Genomic DNA, 24141 nt, shown 5'->3' on the forward strand with positions numbered 1-24141 from the left:
AAATATTTAAAATATTCCCTAAATGCTTTGTATGCATTTCCCTAAATACAACAATGTGGATAACTCTGTTCTTATCCGTAAAAGATTATTTTCTTAAGTTGATACGAAAAATCATTTGATTTTTACACGTCATGTGGTTAATGTGATCGTCATATCATAAATGTGGCAGTTATCCATATTTTCAAATGATATAACGTTAGAAGTTAAAACTTATGCCCGCCGGTAAATCGAGTTTTGAACTATAGGATATGAAACTAATTGTTTCCAGAAAAAACAATTAGTTATTTTTACTAGACAGTACATTTTAATTTAGATATTTCAATACTTATATTATAACTTCGAAAATAAAAAGATGACACATTTTGTTGTTAAAGCGTTGTTTTCTAAAAGTATTGAAACTTTTAGTTGTTAGTTTTAAAAAATATTATTTTGATACACCCAAATTTGTTTGTATCATATAGATAGACCAAAAATATAACAGACTTTATGATAAATTAGAGTATCATTTATGATCAGAAATTGAAAAATGTCACTTGATGGAATTGATGAAGGCCTCTTCAAGTCTCCAACAACCAACCGACAATATAGACGCTCTTTATTTTAGTCTATACATATCAGACATATAAGAATTACTCTAAAGTTTCAAGGAACTGTGTACTTGAATCTAGATGCGAGCATAATTATATAGATTCCGATCCATATCAAATTTTTATATTTTACCTATTTGAGTTTCCATATATCTTGCTTGTCTTTTTTTTTTTTTTTTTTTCTGTTAACTATTTTGCTTGTCTTTGTTATGGTCTTATCTAGTTATCTTATCCATCCTAACATGTAACTAATTATGAGAATAAGAAATATGCCAAAAGAAGCTTCTTTACAATTCACAATTTGGATTTTTTTACTAAATTGAGTATACTGAATTTAGCATTGAATCATAGAAAGACTTTCATGTGCACCAATCCGTTAGAATACATACATTTTTTGTTTCCTTTCATCCGTGCTTCAGTATTTTCATATATGTAGTGGTAAAACTGCTTCAAATTGTCACATATACATCAATTATTTTTTTGCCGAACAAACAAAAAAATATCATAGCTGTCAAACTTTTTTTTTTTTGAGGTCATACATCAATTATACTATGTTAATCCCACATGTGCCACTGTACACGTATAATGGTGATAAGACAATCGGCTATATACGATCGAACAATCGAAAATATGTATTGAATGTAAGACCATATGTACATTTAGGGTTTTTAATCTTGATTCACTCAAATTTATTTGGTTTATGAACCATAGAGAATAAAACTCAATGCAAATTTCATACTTCGTTTTTTGGAACTACAGTAGCTAAAAAAAAATTATTAATAGAGTAATATACATTTGATCATTGTTAAACAGTTAAATATTTTTACTAAGAATTACACTATGAATTAATAAAATGTTCAACCCTTATTCCGATAGAAGTTTGTTATTCTTTTTGTCTTATTATTATTATTATTTTTAGCATATGATCTAGTTAAAAAACTTCCCATAAACATCAAATAAGTTTGATAGTAAATAAATAAAAGAATATAGATTGATTGGCATAGTTCTAGAAATAAATTCATAAAGCTGAAGTGAGGACATGTCGTCATATCAACGGAATCATAAGCGAAGAAAGTTAGAAAAAAAAATGAACTAATCAATGCACAATCTCGTGTTGAATTCATAATAATTACTATGTCACAAAAATTTCAATAATATTAACCATATATCTGCTCAGATCAATAACGTTATTGGTCGAGTAGATAATTAACAATATTGTCATTGACATTATGCACAAGTTTCTTTTAAACGGAGACTTTGACTAATACGTCCATCGAATTTGAACGTTTCAATTAAATAATACTCATGCACAATAATTAAAGACTTTTTTATGTTAGAATTATGAATGTAATGATGCACAATAACTATAATTTGTACTTTCAAGAAGTGACTTGGGTGGTTACGATATTTTCTTAATGCGCATGCAGATTCTCTAACCTCCCACTATTTACATTTACATTCCACAAAGATCCCTTTCCCATGTGACTTTGCAAATGATATTAGAAAAAATGGACTCTTTTGAAAAACAGTGTGTGTTTACTCTTTAGATAGATTGATTTAAAAATATGGATTTTTGTTTGATTTGTAATTCATCAAAGAAGTATGAAATCAAATTATTTACATGCTACCTAATTTATTGCATAGATCATTTTCTTCCTTGATGATTTAAAAGTAGTGATTGTTTATTCCATTTACTATATTAGTATGTATTTGATAAATATTTAAAGTTGTTAACAATACCAAATCGGGATTTAGTAACGATTTTAGGCTTTTGACTCTTTTAAGTCATAAAGATAGAAAGAATTAGTTGTTAAGATTTCATAAGTTTTGTGGCAGACAAAGACTTTAATTACTAGACATTGCTGTGTTGAAATTAATTACCTACTGTCCGTAAAAGTCGTTAGTATAACCGTCACCTAAGCACAGTAGAAATTTATACTATTTTATAGTATCACTTTGCAGTTTGCAGAGTTAAAAGTTGAATACATTTTTGACAAATGACAAATATTTTCAAGCACAACAATTGGAAATGCTAGTTTCCATCATATTAGAACGCTTGAACTCAAATACATAAATGTGAACATATATATAAACTTTGACTTTGCAGCTATGAAGAAATGCAAGACATTCAGCTGCATCAAGTGCAACCTTAATCCAAGAGAGCGGCTTAAAATCCCGATTTCTCTGCTTCAAGTCAAAACAATTGTTTAGGGTTGAGTCTTCGATTGAACCTACATTTGAGAAAGAGAAATGATTAGAGACAGCAATAAGAAGATGATAAAGAACAAGAAGAGGAAGAAGACGAAGTGGTCGTCGTTGGTCGCAAGAGAGAGAGAGAGACGTGAGCAGAAGAAGAAAAGTCAACAAAGGGAAGTGGGTTTATGTTTTTGTATTTTTTGGGCTAAGAAGACTAATGGGCTGTTGAGCTTAGTTAGGCCCAAACGAGAAAGTATGTAATATGGGTTTTAATTTAGCCAAGTACTTTAGTTAAGACTTAAGAGTTGTTAGTGGCTAAGGTTAGGTTGTGTAAGGTTGCTTGTAACACTAATAAGTCTAATGTCTAGAGGTAAGGTTAAATAGTGGCCAAGTTTAGAGTCTAAGTATGTAATGTGTGTGAAATTGTTATGTATGAAAATCATGAATGATTAAGAGAGTTAAAAAATTGCTTTTATGGTTGAATAAAGAGAGAAACAAACAAACCTGAGAATCAAGCATGATGGATCGCAACAACAATTCAAACATAAGAACAAGCAACCTCTTAAGTTTCACAAAACATGGAATTTGATCAAGAAACATATATGCTTTAGAGCTTGAATGCACAAAGCATGAAGAGTCTTTTATTGTTCTTATGTTTTTACTTTTATTTTGTTCACCATAACACTCGAGTTTCTTATATAGAGTTCGAATATCTTTCATTTCATAGAATTCAAATGTTTAATCGGTTTAGTGTTGTTGTAGGATTATATTTTTGTTTCAAAGAAAATGCTGTTTTTCAATATTTCCCTATTATATCTGATTATCTATTTGATAAAATAAACTTATAATTATATTAGTGAAAAGCACAATAGAAGTTTTATATTACTTTGCAGAGTTAAAAGATGAATACAATTTGACAAATGAAACTTTTATTTAAAGCACAACAACTGGAAATGCTAGTTTCCATCATATTAGAAAGCTTGAAATCGAATTATATATAAACTTTGGAGATTCTTGATAAATTGAAGAAGGCTCTGCCAGTTTTAGGAATTCAACATATAAAGCTCACACCCTTGCACGATTAACCATAATCATATGAGATAAAACAAGCCTGAAGAAAAGAAGAAAAGAAACTGCAAAATTTGGCATGAGTGTGATCAAATCTAACGACCATCACAGCTTCAAAGAGACAAGTGTTCCTTGCGGGGGGTCTTTTCAAGATCGATTGCTCCCATATTTGCGAGCAACATTAGCGTCCAACAGTGTATCCCAAACCTGCAAACATATACACAAGATTGATTAAAAGTTCCAAATTTAACGATATGTTTTAACTACATGATTAATCTTCTTGTATCTATTTTCCACTCACATGTAGCTCTCCCTTTGAGCCACCGATAGCAAGCAAGAAAGGGTTGTCCACCGCAAAGGAAATGGAAAACACAGCTCCCTGATGACAAAATCAGAATGGTTAGGGATAAAGAAGAAGTTACTAATGGGTAACAAAAATGATTTATGTTGATTGGTTCTCACAGCTTTTGGTTTGTGTGTAGCAAGGCATGAAGGTTCATTGTTTGAAAGATCCCAAAGTTTTACCGTTTTATCCATAGACCCCGTAGCCAAAAGCTGTTAATTACAGCTCATAAATGGTGAGAACTGATTACCAAAAAACAAAAACAAAATGAAAATGAAATGCCATAAGGACATAGATATAGAGAGATGTACATTGGGTGAAGAAATGTTGTATGAGATGGAGGAGACTCCTTTGTCTTGGTCATGTGCTTGGATAGTGAAACTTGGTTTTAAATCAGAATCTGAACCTGACTGTGCAGCACGTATATCAAAACCTTTCACGGTTCCATCTTCAAGACTTACCTTAAGAGGGAAAAGAAACAACAAACTATCTATTGAAAAATGTCACTGGAACCACTGATTTGTCTATCAGAAGAAAAAAGGAAAGTGTCATGTACCACAAAGGAGTGTTCACTATGAGGATCCCAGGCTAAGCTTTCGACATCAGACATGACAGACCATTTGAAACCCGAGTGTGAAGGTTGTCTTCCGTCTTTCTGCAACATAATATACATACAGATATTAATGATCATTGTAAAGGGAAAAGACCGGAACACACGAAAATAAATACCATGGAACAAAACAGTTACCAAGACAACAGTTTGATCAAACGACCCACTGAGAAGCACTTCTGGAGCATAATGGTTCCAAGCAACTGCTTGAACCTGTGAATCATACAAACAAAAAACCATGAGAATGCCATAAAATTAAGATTTCTCGTTTTTCGAATCTCGTTCTTACCTCCTTTGTGTGATGCTCCATAGTAATCTTACACGTTCCAGTAGCCACATCCCAGACCTTAACTTTTTTGTCGGCACTAGCACTAGCAAGTATGTTCCTTTTATCCAAATAAACCAAAAGAAAATCAGACACACCTAAAGAGCAAACCAGAAAAAAACTTTCAAAATTATGAGCACAAGTAAGCTTAGACATACCGAAACTCCTTGTTCCAAGCAAGACCAAGTACTGAATCAGTATGGCTACCTTCTTTGTACGTCTGTAAAGAAAAAGACAGACCCCAAAATTAAATAAATAACTACGTAAGAACTTGCCATAGACAAACTAGAGACAGACGAGTTTGATGCACACACCGGTTTCTTAATCTTCTGTTTCTTACTCTTATCTTTCTTATTCTTCTTTTTCTTACTTACTATCATCTCCTCTGTTCCTCCTAGTTGTATACAAGGTAGCACCTCGTCCCTCTGAAGCATTATAAAAACCTTATCAATAGACTCATAATCGATAAAGGCAAACATAAATACAAAGTCAGTTATATTTACATACAACGTCAAGATCCCATATCTCGATTGTCGGTGATTCCTTTGAACCAATAGCTACAAAATTCCCTGACAGTACCAAGGCAAATAACAGAGTAAGAATGAGATTTCATCCATAGCAAGAAGGAAAAAACCTGCCTCATATGAACAATAAAAGCGTACACTAACCTTTTTCCCCTCCTTTAAGAGGACAATCAATCCATGCAGTACACAATGGGAATTCCGGTATAATTATGTGATGATGAACATACATGTTTGGAGAGCCAGACGATTCCTCGTATACGTAAACCTGGTCATATATATATATATAGCTTTCCATATGAGCCCTAATGTTTAACATGTAACCTACACAGCGAGAAGGATTGACCATACCTCTAGATGGCTGACATCATCTTCATTCCTAGCGCAGATAATCACTGAATCAGTTGGCTTGACTGTCGTATCATCAATATCCTCTTCATCATCCTCGTCCTAAAAAGCACAAACATTTATATCGTATACAAAACAATTTAACCATAATAAGTTTCACTGTAAAATGGCTTACATCAACATCCTTTAGATATGGATCCATCTCATTACTTGGATAATAAAGATCCCCCATTCCAGAACTGAAAAGTTCAATTCCTGAATCCAAAAAAAGGTAACTTTACATAAGGAACACACCAAATTATCTCTTCTAATCAAAATGATCACTTGTAGAATTGCAGAACAAACACCAAAAAGCCAACAAAAACATACCGTCATCCTCTTCATCATAATTATCCATGTCAAGTTCTTTCAATCCTTGAGCTACCTCATCAACCTCCATTGAAGAAGAAGCACTCTTGCTTTTAGAAGATTTACCAAAAGCTTCAGCTACAGCCTTGGCATGATCAACTTCACTTATCTCTTCTCCATCTTCTTCAATCTCTTCTTCATCGTCATTACTATCATCCACGCTACACATAAAAACCAAACTCATATCACAATCTCCTCAAGTCCTAAACTTGGAGAAACAGAAACGATATTAAGTTTAAAAAATCTCACCTTCTGGCAAAAGCACCACTCTCAATGAGCTCTTTAAGTTCTTCCTTTGAAGGAGGCTCAGCAACATCAGGAACAGCTTTTAGATTCCCTTTTGGTATCCATGACACTGCAGTTATCATTCTGCAAATATACAAAACCAAAGAGAGAATCATCAAAATCGGTAAAAAATCGCAAAGGCCGGTTCTTGAGTTCAGGGCAGCTCGGAATTAGGGTTTTTTCGTCATTTGATGAACCCAACAAACTGGGTTAAGCTTTCGATTACCTAAGATCATTGAAAAAGAATCAAAGAGAACTTACGTTTTGAAACGGGACCTAACTTGCTCGGGACGAAATTAATCGAGAACGAATATGAGCAGCAAACAAAGTCAAGACTTTCGTAGGTTTAGGGTTTAACAATTGAAGATTTATTGCTTCTGATGATTTTTTCCGAGAGTGAGATATAGCGGCGCTAAGCGAAGAAGAAGAAGCAAACAAATCAAAGGAATATTGCTTAAAAGCCCCAAAACTATTTAGTTATTGTATTAAAGACCTTCAACTTTAAAAACATACTTTGAATGCCTTGATACTGTTAAAGATGAAATTCTTAATAAATTACCGAAGTGATATTTTAATGACCATTAACATATCTTAAACCAAATGTGGGATTATCCTCCTAACTGACACCCTCTTAACCACATATGCTTGTGAAATAACCATGGGTTAACTAAAAGATATTGAACTTCTTTTGATAAACTAATGGGCTTTTGTTATGGGTCTCTGATTAAACATTGAGCCACAAATTATTATAGCCATTACAAAAGAAAAATAAAACAAACATTAATGAAAGAAAGAAACTACGACAAAATTGTGGTTAAGTGTGTTCGAATGTGATGACCAATCATCAAAGCTTAGCTTGGACTTTCATGGTCGGACTTGTCTGCTTCCGTATCTGCTGGAGACATTAGTGTCCGAAAGTATATCCCAAACTTTTAACTTGCCCATAAGGCCACCCATAGCGAGTAAGAAAGGATTGTCCGTAGAGAAGGCAATGGAAAATAAGCGTCCCTAAGTTTTGAGTCATACAAAAAAATTAATAATTAAGATAAGGAAACCAAAGTTTTTTTTTTTAAATGGTTGATTATTGGTTCTTACATACAGCATTTGGTCGGTGTGTAGCAATGCATGAAGGCTCATTGTTTGAAAGATCCCAAAGCTTTACCGATTGATCCGTAGATCCAGTTGCCAAAAGCTGTTATTATTACAACTCGAAAAATCGTGAGACCAACTAAAACAAACATAACAAAGAACAATGACACAAGAGAGAGTAGACATAGGGCCACAGAAACCCGAATAGTATCCAAGCCACTACGGAGGACACATATTCATAGTACAATAGATGTTTCTGTTTCCAAATTTTAGTATTTGTGATTTGTGTTACTCGTCCTAACATTTTATTGATTTTTAGTATTCAACTTTGCTCTGTAGAACTAGAGTTACTCAGATTTTTTTAACCGAAACGCAATAAATAATGAGAAAGAGACTTGCATTAGGTGCAGAAACGTTGTATGAGATGGAAGTGACTGCTTTACGTCCATGTTGGAGAGTGAAACTTGGATTTGAATCAGAGGTTGAAGTTGAGGCTTGACGAACATCAAAACCCTTGACAGTTCCATCTTTGAGACTAACCTGTAAAGAAGGAAAACACAAGAAAAATATCTAAAGACCGCAAAGAAAATCGATAAGACCGTAAATTAAAGTGTAACGTACCAAAAAGGAGTATTCGCTATGTGGATCCCAGGCTAAGCTTTCAACTTTGGAAATGACTGACCATTTGAAACCCGAGTGTGAAGGCTTTCTTACATCTTTCTGCAACATATATAAATATACACAAACCAATATTTGATTAATGATCACTTATTGTTTATAGGTACTGATTTAAGACACTTACCAATACAACAGTGCGATCAAATGACCCACTAAGAAGTACTTCCGGAGCATAATGGTTCCAAGCAACCGCTTGAACCTGTGAACCGTACAACCAATAAACCATATATAAGAATGCCACAGAATTAAGAAATTTCTCGTTCTACGACTCTTGTTCATACCCCCTTTGTGTGATGCTCCAGAGTAATCTGGCATGTTTCAGTAGCAACATCCCAAACTTTAACTTGTTTGTCGACACTGCCACTAGCAAGTATATTCCTTTTTTTTTCCAAGAAAGTTTCCAAAAATAATAAGATCAGGCACGTCTAAAAAAAAAGCAAACCTGAAGAAATAGACTCAAAATAATGGACATACCGAAACTCCTTGTTCCAAGCAAGACCAATAACTGACTTAGTATGGCTACCTTCTCTGTATTTCTTAGACAAAAGACGAGAAAGCAAATTAACAAATACATTTCTTGTTGCCACTAAACCAAAATAAAGACTACTCACCCCTTTCTTTTTTCCTCCTAGTTGTACGCAGGGTAACAACTCGCGCATCTGAAGCAATACATGAAAACTTAAATTACAACATAGTTTCATGATTGATAAGAGAAGAAATAATACTCAAAAAGACATTTTACTCTCTACATACAATGTCAAGATCCCATATCTCTATTGCGTGCGTTTTAAACAAACCAACCGCTACAAAATTCCCTGCCAATAAATAACCAATAAAAATGATAATTTCATCTATTGCAAGAATGAAGAGTCCCATTGAGATGATTGATACATATCACTAACCTTTTTCTCCTCCTTTAAGTGGACAATCAAGCCAAGCAGTACACATTGGAGGTTTTGGTAGCAATATTTCCTGATGACTATAGATGTTTGGAGAGCCATTAGATGTCTCCTCGCATACATAAATCTGGTCACACATTCATATAAATTCCATGTGAGATCACTACTATATTTTTACAACTAATCAATAATTTTATATGAGGAACTATTGAACGAGCAGATAAATAAATAAGCGCGAGAAGGATTGACAAACATCAAGACAGTTGATAGGAGATTTGATTTTATCGTCGGTCCTAGCACAAATAATCATTGAATCGGTTGGTAAAATTGTTGAATCATCATCCGAGTCATCACCATCATCCTGGAAAAAACAGAGATTTTTATTGTATATATACAACAAGTTTCCATGAAGAAAATTATATGAATAACATAGAGATAGGGGCTTATACATCATATATAGTTCTTGAGATATGGATCCATCTCATTACTGGCGTAATAAAGATCCCCAAGCCCGGAGCTAAAAATTTCAATTCCTGAATCCAAACACAAAAATGAAAATATAACATTACACAGTGAAAACGAAACAGAGATTTGAAAAGATAATAATTAAGCCAAACTTACCATCATCCTCTTCATCGTAATTATCCATGTCAAGTTCTTTCAAACCATCAGCTACCTCATCAACCTCCATTGAAGAAGAAGAAGAAGAAGCATTCTTGCTTTTGGAAGATTTTCCAAATTCTTTCGCTATTGCTTTTGCATGAGCAACATCACCATTCTCTTCTTCATCATCGGTTTCTTCTTCTTCATCCTCGCTGTAAAATTCACAACTCTCTTCGAGCTTTTCGATTTCCTCCTTAGAAGGAAGTTTAGCACGATCGGGTATGGCCTTTGCAGCCCCTTTTGGTACCCATGACAATGCACTTATCATTCTGCAAAAATAAAAAAGATCCAACAAACCAAAGTAAATATACCTAAACACTTTTTCAGCCTCTCACGGAAACCTTAAAAGAACTAGCATATATATATGTAACACAATAAGCCATCAATCCAATCCCAAATACTTCATATTCTTGAGAGGAACAATAAAGATTATATAACGTTTAGAATCCGGTAAAACCGTAACCAAGCGACATATCTACAAAAATTTGTTTGCCTGATTAACTATAGAAAAATGAAACGTTACAACGAAGGAAAACCCTAAATAACCGGCGATGAAGAAGGCTAACTATCTTTCATATAAATCTCATTATTAGAATCTCTACTTTGAGATTGAAAAGGAAGAGAACTTACGTTACAAACGAAGCTACGTACACTGAACTCTTGCTCTGGAGACTGGAGGTATCTATCGAAAGAGATAGAGAGACCGAACTAATAAAGGGTTCCGTTTGTTAACCCTTTTTTATCGCTTACATAAATTCATATAAATAAACTTATGTAGATATGGGCCTAGCTTTTAGCCATATAAGAACAATTGGGCATTTAAATTGGATCCACTAAGCAATTTATTGACTTGTAATAGTCCAGTTGAAGTACTATACTCGTATTATTCGTGCAATTGTTAGCTGACTTTCCTATTGGCTACGTACGACTTTTTGGACATATCTTTGGTCTTTTAACGTAGTCCAGTTTTCTGTTATCTTTTAAATGTTAAAAAATACAAATTTTCAACGATATAGAGATACTGATATTTTCTCACGTTCACAATGGTTACCAAAGTCCAATTTGGCTTCAATAGTTTATATGAAATTCATTATACTAATAACATCACTAATCTCAAATCCAATTTCCACAAAAAAAATAAAAAAACAAAAAATAAAGCTTCGAGATATAAAATAGATTCTAACTACAAACTTTAGTCAAAAGCCAACAGAAAAAAAAAAAAAAACAGAGCTCAAAATGTTCTTTTTTTCCTTTCCTTTCTCCTTTTTCTTTTCCTCAGTCACCTTTAAACATCACACTGAAAGAAAAAAAAAAAAAAAAACAGACAAAAAAGAAGAATTAATGATAGCAAACGACTTTGATTCTTCTCTGAAATCATCATTTGGTTCTTGAGTTTCCAAGTGTAAGTTCTAAATCATCTGAAACACATTCTCCATGTATTCTTTCTCCTTCCCAAGGCTTCACCATTCCAATAGCAGCGATTGCGTTACAACCAAACGCAAACTCAGCCGCCATTCCATCAGCCATTGGCACATCAGAGTTCTGATCAACACCAGCAGGAATAGCTGGAGAGCAGTTTCCACTTTGTCCAGGAGTCCACATTGGTGAATTACAGTCTCCCATTTTAAAAGCCTCTTTGTCGAAAAACGGGTTCCTTGAAACTAAACTGAAGGTAGGAGAAGACGGTCCGCTCTGTGGAGTTTGCATTCCAGAGAGCCATCCAGAGTCGGGGATGGTTACTTGATCACGAGTAGGGCTTCGAGCCAACGGCGGAGTCACGGGAGCGCTTATCGAATTTCCATGGAAGAAGGGAAGCTTGGAAGGTGAATTTGAAGAGAGGTTCTTGAGCCATGGGATTAGTGAGTTAGCATCACCAAATGGGTTTGTAGGACTCGGGAATGTTGAAGATGAAGGGCTTGGATTGTAGGAAGCACGAGGGCTATGTTGATACGATGAACATGGACTCGCTGAAGTAGAACCATTCATGAGTTCCATTCGATCCATTGGTCTGCATCCCTACACAAGAGTTTATTGCAAACTGTAAGAAATATCACAAAAATGTAACCAACACAATCCATTTGAAGCTGATACTCTCTCAATCTTTTGCTAGTGGATTAATTACATAATGCAAAAGCTGGTAAGCAACAAACAAAAAGACATTATGATTAAAATTGAAAATCCAAACGCACCAAGGAAAACAAGTTATAAAGACCAATGATTCTGTTTGGTTTTATAATGGTCAAAGAACAATCTTTGCTAATGGATGGAGAATATCTGGAAAGAACAATCTTTCCTTATGGATTATTTACATAAAAGAGAGCATAAAATGTTTTTTTTTTCTTTCTATTTTCACGAAATGTAAGAGCTGGTGAGCATGAACAAGATGACATTATGATTGATAGTTGAAAATCAAAATGCACCTATAAGCAGGAAAAGTGTAAGGACAATGATTTTCTTTGGTATAGTGCTCAAAGAACCAATCTTTACTAATGGATCGAGAATATCTCACAGAATAATTACATTAAAGAGAGTTCAAAATGTTTTTTTTTTGTTCTTTTCCCATTTTACGAAATGCAAAAGCTGGTGAGCAACGAACAAGATGACACTATGATTGATAATTGAAAATCCAAATGCAACTAAGGAAAGAAAAAAGGTAAAAGAACAATGATTTTCTTTGGCATTTAATGGTCAAAGAATGAATAATACAATTCCTTTTATTTATCCCCACACAAGCAAAATCCAAACATCATCATTAGATGTTGGCAAAAGGGAAATCATTTCCCAAGTCTCACCCATTGACCAGTTAAACAAGAATTAGGACAGTTTAACATAGTCGTATTAATTTAAATATATAACAAAAAATTACTAATAAACACTCATGGAAACTATTAAATCACACGAGTCAAGAATCCCAAGTCCCTTTATGATTTTCTTGACACAATTTAGTACTAAAATCCACTGCAACATAAGTTAAAAATTGAGTCTTTTTGACAGGTTAATTAACTTTTGCTAATGTAAGTGTGAACATAAGCAAATAAAGAAAAAGTTTTGTCGAGAAAATTTTATGATTCAAGAAAAGCAAAATTGGAATTTCAGAGAAAGCGTCAGTCTGAAAAAGTACCAAAAAAAAAAAAACATGTGAGCAAGAAAAAAAAGCCTACCTCGATCGTTGTACTAAGGAATCTAAACCCAATACCCCGAATACCAATGGCAGTTTCGTGAAACAGACGTGTCCTAAAGTTAAAAAATCATAAAGCACAAAGAAAAACACAAAAAGAAAAATTCTCAAAGCTTATAGTATTTTCTAATGTACATCACTCAAATGACGAAATAACCCTGAAATATCCTTCTAAGACCGTGTGATTAGTAAGGGTAATTTAGTCATTACTATTCTCATCTGAAAGTGAACAGAGAGTTGTTTGTTGAAAGCATCAGCGAATCTTAAGACATTCATGCTTTTGTTTCAGTTCACCGGAACAGTTTCGATCTGACGTTTGCAATGACTAACTAAACCATTCAAAATCAAATCACAACCGTCCGATTTTTTTCTCTCCGTAAAATCGAACGTTCAGATCTATTCACAGTTTTAATCAACCTAAAAAATCTACAAAATCGATAATATTTTCAAGAAATTTAGGATCATGTTTTTTTTTTTTACCTTGCGGTAAGTAGTTCCGTCGTCTTCTACAGTCCAGCCAGCTTCATTGCATAAAGCTTTGAGAACTTCGTTGTTGTCGCAGTGTTTAGGGAGCTTGAAGTTTCCATGAATTCTTAGTCCTGCGAAGATCTTAGCTGCAATCGCTCGTCTTCGCCGCTCTCGCCGTTTGTTGTTCTCTCTCTCTTTCCAAGTCGGCGTTCTAGTCCCCGACGTCATTTTCAGATCACCGGAATTTGGAGAAGAAAAAAAAACGGCGTCGTTTCTCTGTTTTAACTTCCTCTTCTTCTAAATTTGTTAGCTCGTAGGAGATAGGATAAAAACTCCCCGGTGAAAACTAATTTCGCGCTTTATTTTTTTTTGTTCATTTTTGAGAATTTTCTGGTTCTGAGTTTTTTCTGGTGAGTACATAAATGAAGAAGCACTTAGCAGGGTGAAGAAAAAAGAGGTCGGGTCATGAAAAGACGAATTTACCCTTAAAAGTATATTGTAATTTACAAGTATGTCCCATATCATATGTGTTAACACGTGCTCAGGCTTTTTTAATAAAGCAGGAAAATGGAAAATGTTTGACCACAAACGACATCGTTTTGGTATACTCCTATATTTTTGAGAATTTTCGGTTTTTCCGAAATTACAGAAGTCAAGAATATCAAGCTGCTTTTATAATTATCTTTTTCTTTTGTGTCAAACATAATGTCTATTTTTGTATATAATAATAAATCTAGCTTCTATAATGACTATTTTTATCAATTTAAACTTTATGCTTATTCAATGACAGCATTTTCCAACTACGGATGACTATCCACATCTAATAGAGACTATGAATATTTCCTCAAAAGAAAATAGGGACTATGAATAATTATGTTATTAAGCTAAACTAATTAGTAATTAATTAAAATAATTGCGAGTCCAAAATACGTGGCAGAGATTGCGGCATCTAAAGGGATGACAGGTCACACCTTTCGTGGGATCACAAATAGCTTTAAAATCTAATCATGACCGTTGAATCGGGTGGGTCACGTGATGCTCCCGATCTGCTTCCCATCAACTTGTCATTGCTCGTGACTCCTTTGCTCTTTTTTTCATTAATTTCATTTTCTAATCTATTACGTAGTAAGTAATTAGAATAAGTAAGCTATTCTTTGACATTATATGAGACCATCTGTTACCCAACCAATAAAAATATTCGAACCACTGAATAGAAATAGAACACATACATAATGTTCGTGTATCACTTATACCAGCAGCTTTGATTCCAAGTTTCTTATATAATGAACAACAATTTTGGGTTTTGTCTACACATGTCTTTTATTATCCGACACTAAATATTTTTGTAGTACTATCCACATTCCACACTTGCCTTTATAATGTCTATATATATCAACTAAGTAATAACACACGTTGTGGAATATTTCAAATTTGTGTATATATGACTTCAATAATAGTATGAGTTAACGAAGGACACGAATTAGTTGAAACAATATCTTTCATCCTTATCAAACAAGGGTGAACAAAATATTAATCCATAGAAGGAGATATTATAAGATCTGGGAACCGAAATAACGTTATTAATTCTCTATCTTCTGACACACGGAATTATGACGAAAATAACCCTACGTCTGACACAATTTCTAAAAGCTAACTTGAGATCTTTCAAGACGAGAACAATGAATTATAAAACCAAACAATGAAGTCAGATACTAATAGATAATTAAGAATATATCGGGTAACAACATTAACGGCTAACAACAAATTTGACAATGGTTAACTACGTTATCCAAAAATAGGAACACAATATCGAAACGCAGGACCAATAAAGAAGGTAAGTAATGCAACAAATAAGAAGCGGTGAATCAGTAATATAAAATGTGACAAATGTAAAGTATAACTAGTAGAGTAACAAACAAAGTAGACGATAACAAGCGTCTTTCCATTAAAATGAGTGAGCCTTAAAAAGCTTTAAGAATCTATGAAATAGAAAAATGTAACAAAAATAATAAACATTATCACAGGTACGATCGCTAAATAAGTTATCGGCTAACTAATATAACGGATAAATACGTTATCGGCTTGGAAAAAGGCAGATCACATTCACTTATCAAGAGTTATAACACTAAGGTAATAAACCCATTAGACGTTAACACATATGTAAAACCTAATAGCCGTGCGCAGTTATATTCAAATGTAAAGTATAATTACTAGGGTAACAAACAAAGTAGACGATAACAAGTGTTTTTCCAATAAAATGAATAAAAGACTTCTAAATAAGTTACGGGTAAATACGTTATCGGGTTAAGAAAAGGCAGATCAAATTCACTTAGGAAATGTTATATCATTAAGGTAATAAACCCATTAGCCGTTAACACATATGTAAAACCTTGTAGCCGTTACGAAATGTGTGTTCAGCCACACAATGAAGTCAGATACTGATAGATAATTAAGAACGTAGCGGGTAACAACATCAACGGCTAACAACAAATTTGACAATGGTTAACTACGTTATCCAAAAATAGGAACACAATATCGAAATGCAAGACCAATAAAGAAGGTAAGTAATGCAACAAATAAGAAGCGGTGAATTAGTAATATAAAATGTTACAAATGTAAAGTTTAACTAGTAGGGTAACAAACAAAATAGACGATAACAAGCGTCTTTCCATTAAAATAAGCGAGCCTTAAAAAGCTTTAAGAATCTATGAAATAGAAAAAGGTAACAAAAATAATAAACATTATCATAGGAGATAGCGGGGTAGACAAGGTTGAAGGAAACAGTTAGTGGGGAAGATCATTGGAAGATTTATCGTAATTGAAAAGATCACTGGCGGACCAAGCGGATTTGTTCGGAAAATCCAACAAACCCCTGAGTGATGAATCTCTGATTAACTGAATTTCGTTCTTCTTCCAACGAGTCGATGATGCCTCTAAGAATTTTCATCTTGTAGTACACATTGGCCCTTTCTCCAAGGGGTTCTTCACCACCACCGATTAGACAATGATGAAGGTATCTCCCATCTATAAAACCCAGAAATAAAAACAATCTAAGAACAAAAAATACGACATAGATCCGAAAACATTAAACAAAAATAAAGTTTAATTGAGATACTTACTTTGACGAACTAATCGTAAACAAGCAGCAACTCGATCGAAGAATCGATATGAATATCGGAGAAAAAAAAAAATTCGGAGATAGATGAAAATTGAAAACACTGAGAAAAAAAATAAAAAGCAGTTGATATAGAGCCCAAAAAACACGATCCTTCGATTTCTCACCGTTCTCATGATTAATACAATACAAATCTTATTCTTAAAGAAGTATCGAAAATCAAATCTTTGGAGAGATATGATATCTTTGTTCTGACACACAGCTACTTTTCCTGCATATATCTCTTTTATTAGATCATAGAAAAATAGGGTTTATTGGTCATTTTTTGGCTACAGTCGATGGCCAAATAGTACAAAATCCTGTCAGTTAATTTCCAACTCATCTGTGGTCACCGCCTATAGATTCCCATATTTGGAAAGTAAAACCAATAAACCACATTAATTATGTTTTTTTTTTTGTTAATTTTTTAGCAATTTGATAAAAAGTGACTTTTTATGTATTTGCGATTACGGTACATGCATGTTGGTTATCTACGATTTCTATAGTTTAGTTAGATTATTGATTTTTTTTTTTTAATTGTGTCTTTACTGAAATTGATTATTTTAGCAGAGCTTAATATTTTAAAAGGTGAGTTAGCTCAGAGGTAAAAACAGAGATGCAAATTAGCGCAGAGGTAAATGACTGCTTTGTCTCCAAATATTGGAAAAATAGCTTCACTTCTCGCCCTCACATTCGTAATAATAACGAAAAAACCAATGGTTTACGTATCCATGCGAGTGGGATAACATTGTTGACTTTTTTTTTGGCAGAAAAGGACGAAGCGACGTCTCTGTTTCGGACGTGACGGTTACGCGGCGACAGAAGAAAGGAAGAACATTAATTATTGTGTTTTTATCAAATTGAGAAAATTTTAGCACTCTACAAATATATATTATACGATTTTGATATTTGTAAACATCTAAACACATATATGGATCAATGTATACATGTAAATATATATATATAAATATATTTATTTATATATATATATATATATATTATATATATATATATATATATAGATATAGAAAACATTATAAATATTTGTATACATGTAAACATGTACATTAAGCATTATTAACATTTGTATACATATAAACACATATATATATATACATATATATAGCGTTATTAATATTTGTATACATGTAAACACATATATAGAGCGTATTAACATTTATGTACTTGCTTCAAAGAGCAAGTGTAATAGTGCATCGTAATTAGACACTTAAATATCATAAGTTTCGTCTGATTTTCGATTGATTTTCACCGATTTTCATCGAGTTGTCACCGGATCTATACCGTATTTTGTCGTATTGGCACTGACTCTTACCAGATTCGATCGATTTGTCATTGGATCTTTAACATATTTTGTCAAATCTTTACCGGAACTTATATAGATTCATCATACTGAAATTAAAGTACGGATTGTGTCTATATATCTTTACCAATTCTTCTTTGTTCGAAAATAATCGAGAAAATAGCTTCGAATTATTTATAGTCTTACAAAATAAATATATGTTAATCGGATATTATGACCAAAGAAACAAATATATACATAAATCTACAAATTTTGTTGGATATCTACAACATATTGATAATGAACATAAGAGAAAAGTCAGAAACTGAGCGAGTGAGGCTAAAATCGGAAAAATAGTGGGCTAATGTTACCATTGTTTTGGGTCTCGACAAGAATTTACCAAAAACTAATTATGATCCACATCTTTACTTCCCACCTAATTATCTCTATTTTAAATTGGTTTTTGATATTGGAATTTTGTAATATAGCGTTGACGGGGACAGTGAACTAAGCACATACGTATGGATTATTTAAAGAAATGTCAATATTTAGCATCATATATCAATCGACCCGGATTAATATCACAATGTTCTTTTACCTCAAACAGTTGTGAATTAACGTTGGACATGAATTTAGAATTCCTGTTTCAAAGCATTTGAATAAGCTAAGTGGTCTTATATCTAGGTAATACTTTAATACTTCTTCAATCCAACTTTTTCGTAGACTAACGTTAAACTTACATGATGATACTGACTTAATTCAATTTTTCTTTACATAATACAAATCTAGTAATGAGGAAAAGATCTGATTTTATATTTTTGCAATTGATGCATGGGAAGACAGACTGGAATGAGTACATGTACTACGAACATATATACAGTCGAGAAAACATGATCAAAGATTTGGGATGATTCATATATAGATAATATTTAATGGAAACTAAGGATGGTTAAATGTAACAATGACGCAAGTTTCAAGCAAGATACTTGGACGCTCACGCACAAAGACTAACATGAAACACAATGCAATCATCTTATTATTGTGGCGGTTACAATTAGATATATATATGGAAAGGGATTATAAGATTTTACATGACCTTTTTATCGTAACTCGTAAGAAAAGCAAGAATATACTAGTAGACATCCATAAATGGGGAAGCCATTTTGCCGGAACTCAGTTCAATAACATTCCATTGTAATCAAGTGGCCGATTACTCTGGCCAAAATGGGGCATCTCGACAACGTAAGACTACATAAATCCATGTATATCCTCTTATTTGTCTTACCATTTTGTTGTTCCATGATTTTTATATTATGTTCATCAAAATTATAAAAAAATTCAGATGTGCAACCAAAAAAAAAAAAAAAGATGGCATGATATTTACCAAATGCCATCACAGATTGAATATTCAAAACAAGACCTTAAGATTTCGTGTCATCCAAAAAAAAATCAAAGACTTTTCTTTAGTTTATAAATCCCAAAAAGAAAAACAAGGAATTTTCTCACGGTCATAAATGCTTCTACATTCACAAACAAACAAGATCTCTTTGATATTTTTTTTCCTGTTATATTTTTTGACTATTCACATTTTTATATAATTAAAAAAAAGTTTATGCTTAAAAAACAGCTCTATCATCATCATCTCATGAGGTGATTTTGATAATAATAAAATAAAAAAAATTCCACCAAACCCAATCTTTGCAAAACAATGAAACAGCTGTTCTGTTGTGATTCGTACTTGCTTCATCAACCTTTATAGGAATCAAAAGCTAAATCCCCAGAAATTTATAATTCTTCAATTGTTCGTTATTGGTTATCGTTTACGCGTTTTTAATCGGTTAATTAAAATCATCGACGAAAGGTTTGACGAATCGTCGTCAATCTCCAACGGGTCAATCGACTCGTTTACTTTTCTTCGGTCTTCTCTCCACAAAGAGTCTCTCTGATATTTCAGCAGCAATAATGGTAGAGAAAGTTACAGAAGCAGACAAATCATTTCTGTTTTGAAATTCTCTTGTCTTCTGATTAGATAAATACCCAAGTCCAGAAGCTGTTTAGGTTCGAGAAGCAGAGAGGGTTCGAGAAGCTAATAAAAGGTTTCTTCTTTTTATCTGATTAGGTGAGATTTTAATGCTAAAAGGGTTCTAGATTCGTTGAATTCTACAAGGGTTTTAGGGGTTCTTAGAAGCTTTTGTTTGATTGTCTTTATTTAGAAACAGTGGTGAGTTCTTTTGGGGTTTTTGTCTCTCACTTTGTTCAAGTTTGAAGCTTTTTTTGGAGGGAATTTTCGGTTTCTGATTTTGAATCTTTGATCGAAACTTAGTGATAGTAAGTTCTTTGAGTCCTCCATAACTCTAGTTTCTGTGTACTCAAGTTATTGAATTGAAAGTTTTTATCTTTTGGTTCTTGAAGCTTCATAAAAAGAGTCTCTTGCTCTGCTTTTTGTGAGTGTGATTGTTAGCTTGGAGTTGGAAGTTGCGTTTTTTAGATTTGTAAGTGTTTTAGAGATGGATGAGAGTAATCATGGAGGTACATCAAGCTCACTCCCACCTTTCCTCACCAAAACATATGAGATGGTTGATGATTCTTCATCCGATTCTATCGTTTCGTGGAGTCAGAGCAATAAGAGTTTCATCGTTTGGAATCCGCCGGAGTTTTCTAGAGATCTTCTTCCGAGATTCTTCAAGCACAATAACTTCTCAAGCTTTATCCGTCAGCTTAACACATATGTAAGTGTTTTCATGCTTTGTGTGGAGTAGTTAATTAGATCAATCATCTTCTTGGTTGGTTTAAGTTTAGTTGGAGGATTTTGTTTATGTGTAGGGTTTTAGAAAAGCTGATCCTGAGCAATGGGAATTTGCCAATGATGATTTTGTGAGAGGTCAACCTCATCTTATGAAGAACATTCATAGACGCAAACCAGTTCATAGCCACTCTTTACCGAATCTTCAAGCTCAGCAAAACCCGTTGACGGATTCAGAACGACTGAGAATGAATAATCAGATTGAGAGATTGACAAAAGAGAAAGAAGGATTGCTTGAAGAGTTACAGAAACAAGACGAGGAACGAGAAGTGTTTGAGAGGCAAGTTAAAGAACTTAAAGAACGGTTACAACACATGGAGAAACGTCAGAAAACAATGGTTTCGTTTGTTTCTCAAGTATTGGAAAAACCAGGGCTTGCTTTGAACCTCTCGCCGTGTGTACCCGAAACAAACGAGAGGAAAAGAAGGTTCCCTAGGATCGGGTTCTTTCCTGATGAACCGATGCTGGAAGATAACCAAACGTGTGTTGTTGTGAGAGAGGAAGGCTCTACAAGCCCGTCTTCACACACAACAGAGCATCAAGTGGAACAGTTAGAGTCATCGATAGGTATTTGGGAGAATCTTGTATCGGATTCTTGTGAAAGTATGTTACAATCAAGAAGCATGATGACACTTGATGTGGATGAATCATCTACTTGCCCACAAAGCCCTCCTCTTTCTTGCATACAGCTAAGTATCGATACACGTCCCAAGTCTCCTCCTTCTCAAAGGATCATCGACATGAACTCTGAGCCCGATTTTTCGAAAGAACAGAACACTGTTGCTGCTGCTCCTCCTCCAGTAGCAGGAGCGAATGATGTCTTCTGGCAGCAGTTTTTCACAGAGAATCCTGGCTCAACCGAGCAACGGGAAGTTCAATCAGAGAGGAAAGACGATAAAGATGAAGCCATACGTAGTGAGAAATGTTGGTGGAATTCGAGGAATGTAAATACAATTACAGAACAGCTTGGACATCTGACATCTTCAGAGAGAAGTTGATATGTCAAAGTTTAAATTATAGTCTGTTTTAGTTTCTTGTAAAATAGGTTTTCTCAGTTTATTTATTACATGTATGATCTTTCACAGTTCATTGTAGCAGACTTCAATGGTGATGATAAGCTAGAGCATATGGATATTATTCATAAAATGAGATTGACCTCAAACAAAATCATAATTTGCAAAGTCCTATATGATGTTGTAGTCGAACCTCTTGTTCCTTTGCTTGCTACACGAGATAATTGCACCCGATGAAGGATCATCCACCGTCTCATAACAAAAATTGTGGACTTGGTAAACTTTTATCAGTATACCATTCAAAGTTATAAAAATACATATAACGTTTTACAGTAATAATTACAAAGAAGGGATTTCAATAACTTTTTCTTGGAGATTACAAAAACAATTAGAAAGTAATGTTGGTTTATCTTGTATTGCAAAAAAATCAACTTTTTTTAGCCAAATCTAAAAAAATTTCACTACAAATCACCTCTACTCTTGTAAATCTAAATGTTTTTCTGATTATTTTTTTTTTTAAAATATTTAAAATAGAATGTAGGGGTAATTTCGTCCAAAGTGACAATCTCATCAAAAAGGTATATATGGACAAACTTTTTAGTAAATATATTTATTTTTTTTTTCCAATTTTCCCTTTATGTATATATCTTCTCGAGCATAATACTGTAGCAACAAAAATAAAATACTTGTGGAAAGGATGAAACAAACCATTATTTTTGTTCCTTTCTCTTTAGTTTTGTCAAATACATTTCGAATATTTTCCACTTAGTAAAAAAGGAAGACAAAATTTGCACTCAACCAATTTCTTAATTACTTTATTTTGAATTTTCTCTTCTTCCTAATTCAATTCCTCTTAATAATTGATCTTTTTATTCTAACCGTTAATTCACCAGTTGCACCCTTTATTTATTTTAAGAAAAATATTCCAAAACTTGTCCACTATGAAACCATGGTTTTCCCGAAATATTTTAAGGTGGCAGCCAACAAGTATCCCATTTGATTTTTTTTTTTTCCACATTCTATTTGATAATTGATGAATCTATGTGGCTATGAGGATCGCCATGGCACCTTGTGGATGGGAGATATTTTCCAAATTCATGAGAAGTTAAAGTGATGGAAGTATGCTAAGTAGTGTTGGCCAAGAAACACCATCCAATTGTGTGAAATCTCAAGTTTAACTTCAAACATGTGCTTTTGATGGGGAATTTCACATGTTGCACAAAAAAGAGAGAGGGAAGTTTCACATATGAGATGTGTCCCAGTTAACTATATGTTTTTGTTGATGGTTGTATGTGTCCCAATTAAAGTATATTTAGCTTTTAGATATGAAAAATGTGTTATGGAATGCAACAAATGAGAGAGAGACAGAGAGATAGTTATACTTTTCTAATTAGGTTTTCCAGAATATTTTTATATAAGATGTTGTTTTTTTTTCTTAAATTTAATTTTCTATAAAATGTTCTTTTAAGATACTTTTTGAAAGCTCATATCCTTTTGATGTGATATTAAACTTTCCTATATGTAAATTTCAATTCGAGAAAACCGTGTGCTAATTAATGAATTAACTGGACCACCTCCTAGGACTCGATCATATTCTTAATATAGTAATATTATTTGAAATGAATCGATACTTAAAGACTCTTAGTTCTCTATATTATGTTCCTTACGACTATCCAAAATTACATTACAAGTATAATGTAATGTATAATATATCAGAGCATATTTTCTAATAACAAGATGAATCACCAAAGTTATGCTGGTAGCTACTGATCGTATAAATCTTTGATTAATCAACGTAATTTGAACAAAGGAAAATCATATATCAAACACAGGCCAGTAAATTTTCTATGTTGACTAATAAAAATGTGGATGTTTAAAATTAGAGAATGTAAAATAATCAGATTTTGGTTACCAAAATGAAAATTGATTAATTTATAATTTAGAAATAACGTTAATGTGGATGTCTTATTTATTTATAATTTTACAAATTTTAAAAACAGTGATGCTTAACACAAAGTGGTGGTGGTTACCACTTAACATATACGATTTAGGGAAAAAAATTCTTGGACATGCATCGTAACCACACATACGATCAAGTTTCAAAACATTTACCTGAAATGATGATCATACACCTTCTTTCTTGTTGTTGTTAAAGACCTACCCAAAATGATAATGTTTTGGCTATATAATACGTTCTTCATTAAC

General features: G+C 33.2%; 4 protein-coding genes across 5 annotated transcripts; 1 reads left to right on the plus strand and 3 right to left on the minus strand.

Annotated features, from left to right (window-relative positions):
* Positions 1–3752: 3752 nt before the first annotated feature.
* On the minus strand, positions 3753–7101 carry LOC9306085 (uncharacterized WD repeat-containing protein C17D11.16). Its single transcript, XM_021018645.1, has 16 exons — positions 6953–7101; positions 6656–6775; positions 6368–6567; positions 6174–6253; positions 6002–6100; positions 5798–5918; positions 5637–5698; positions 5444–5554; positions 5288–5349; positions 5094–5190; positions 4943–5017; positions 4751–4849; positions 4506–4655; positions 4314–4406; positions 4153–4230; positions 3753–4058 (listed from the first exon to the last, which is right to left on the minus strand). The coding sequence occupies exons 2-16, from the start codon at positions 6772–6774 to the stop codon at positions 3999–4001; spliced, it is 1506 nt and encodes a 501-aa protein (XP_020874304.1). The 5' UTR covers position 6775; positions 6953–7101; the 3' UTR covers positions 3753–3998.
* Positions 7102–7492: 391 nt separating this feature from the next.
* LOC9306086 (uncharacterized WD repeat-containing protein C17D11.16) lies at positions 7493–11001 on the minus strand. The gene is made up of 13 exons (XM_021018647.1): positions 9979–11001; positions 9815–9890; positions 9611–9722; positions 9361–9484; positions 9212–9273; positions 9070–9117; positions 8933–8994; positions 8740–8836; positions 8583–8657; positions 8402–8500; positions 8180–8320; positions 7791–7883; positions 7493–7699 (listed from the first exon to the last, which is right to left on the minus strand). The coding sequence occupies exons 1-13, from the start codon at positions 10286–10288 to the stop codon at positions 7556–7558; spliced, it is 1443 nt and encodes a 480-aa protein (XP_020874306.1). The 5' UTR covers positions 10289–11001; the 3' UTR covers positions 7493–7555.
* Positions 11002–11124: 123 nt separating this feature from the next.
* On the minus strand, positions 11125–14342 carry LOC9306087 (BES1/BZR1 homolog protein 3). Its single transcript, XM_021018646.1, has 2 exons — positions 13679–14342; positions 11125–12036 (listed from the first exon to the last, which is right to left on the minus strand). Exons 1-2 carry the CDS (start codon positions 13892–13894, stop codon positions 11398–11400), a joined length of 855 nt encoding a protein of 284 aa, XP_020874305.1. The 5' UTR covers positions 13895–14342; the 3' UTR covers positions 11125–11397.
* Positions 14343–19821: 5479 nt separating this feature from the next.
* Positions 19822–22090, plus strand: LOC9306088 (heat stress transcription factor A-4a). 2 transcript variants are annotated; one of them, XM_021019067.1, is made up of 3 exons: positions 19822–20239; positions 20609–20849; positions 20944–22090. In XM_021019067.1, the coding sequence occupies exons 2-3, from the start codon at positions 20628–20630 to the stop codon at positions 21919–21921; spliced, it is 1200 nt and encodes a 399-aa protein (XP_020874726.1). In that variant the 5' UTR covers positions 19822–20239; positions 20609–20627; the 3' UTR covers positions 21922–22090. The 2 variants fall into 2 exon arrangements, with proteins under 2 accessions (XP_020874726.1, XP_020874725.1); XM_021019066.1 differs by having other exon boundaries at positions 19823–20849.
* Positions 22091–24141: the final 2051 nt, after the last annotated feature.

The sequence above is a fragment of the Arabidopsis lyrata genome (genome assembly GCF_000004255.2).
Source record: "Arabidopsis lyrata subsp. lyrata unplaced genomic scaffold ARALYscaffold_7, whole genome shotgun sequence".
NCBI lineage: Eukaryota > Viridiplantae > Streptophyta > Magnoliopsida > Brassicales > Brassicaceae > Arabidopsis > Arabidopsis lyrata.

What these genes read in the sequence shown, in the direction of transcription:
- LOC9306085 (XM_021018645.1), bottom strand. Translation starts at nt 6,774, where the DNA reads ATGATAACTGCAGTGTCATGGATACCAAAAGGGAATCTAAAAGCTGTT. An exon ending in TCTTAAAGGAGGGGAAAAAG is followed by an intron (nt 5,699 to 5,797) that starts GTTAGTGTACGC and finishes TGGTACTGTCAG; the next exon opens with GGAATTTTGTAGCTATTGGT. An exon ending in AGATATGGGATCTTGACGTT is followed by an intron (nt 5,555 to 5,636) that starts GTATGTAAATAT and finishes ATAATGCTTCAG; the next exon opens with AGGGACGAGGTGCTACCTTG.
- LOC9306086 (XM_021018647.1), bottom strand. Translation starts at nt 10,288, where the DNA reads ATGATAAGTGCATTGTCATGGGTACCAAAAGGGGCTGCAAAGGCCATA. An exon ending in TAGGAGGAAAAAAGAAAGGG is followed by an intron (nt 8,995 to 9,069) that starts GTGAGTAGTCTT and finishes CTTTTGTCTAAG; the next exon opens with AAATACAGAGAAGGTAGCCA. An exon ending in TGGAGCATCACACAAAGGGG is followed by an intron (nt 8,658 to 8,739) that starts GTATGAACAAGA and finishes TACGGTTCACAG; the next exon opens with GTTCAAGCGGTTGCTTGGAA.
- LOC9306087 (XM_021018646.1), bottom strand. Translation starts at nt 13,894, where the DNA reads ATGACGTCGGGGACTAGAACGCCGACTTGGAAAGAGAGAGAGAACAAC. An exon ending in ACGGAACTACTTACCGCAAG is followed by an intron (nt 12,037 to 13,678) that starts GTAAAAAAAAAA and finishes ACTCTTGTGTAG; the next exon opens with GGATGCAGACCAATGGATCG.
- LOC9306088 (XM_021019067.1), top strand. Translation starts at nt 20,628, where the DNA reads ATGGATGAGAGTAATCATGGAGGTACATCAAGCTCACTCCCACCTTTC. An exon ending in TCCGTCAGCTTAACACATAT is followed by an intron (nt 20,850 to 20,943) that starts GTAAGTGTTTTC and finishes GTTTATGTGTAG; the next exon opens with GGTTTTAGAAAAGCTGATCC.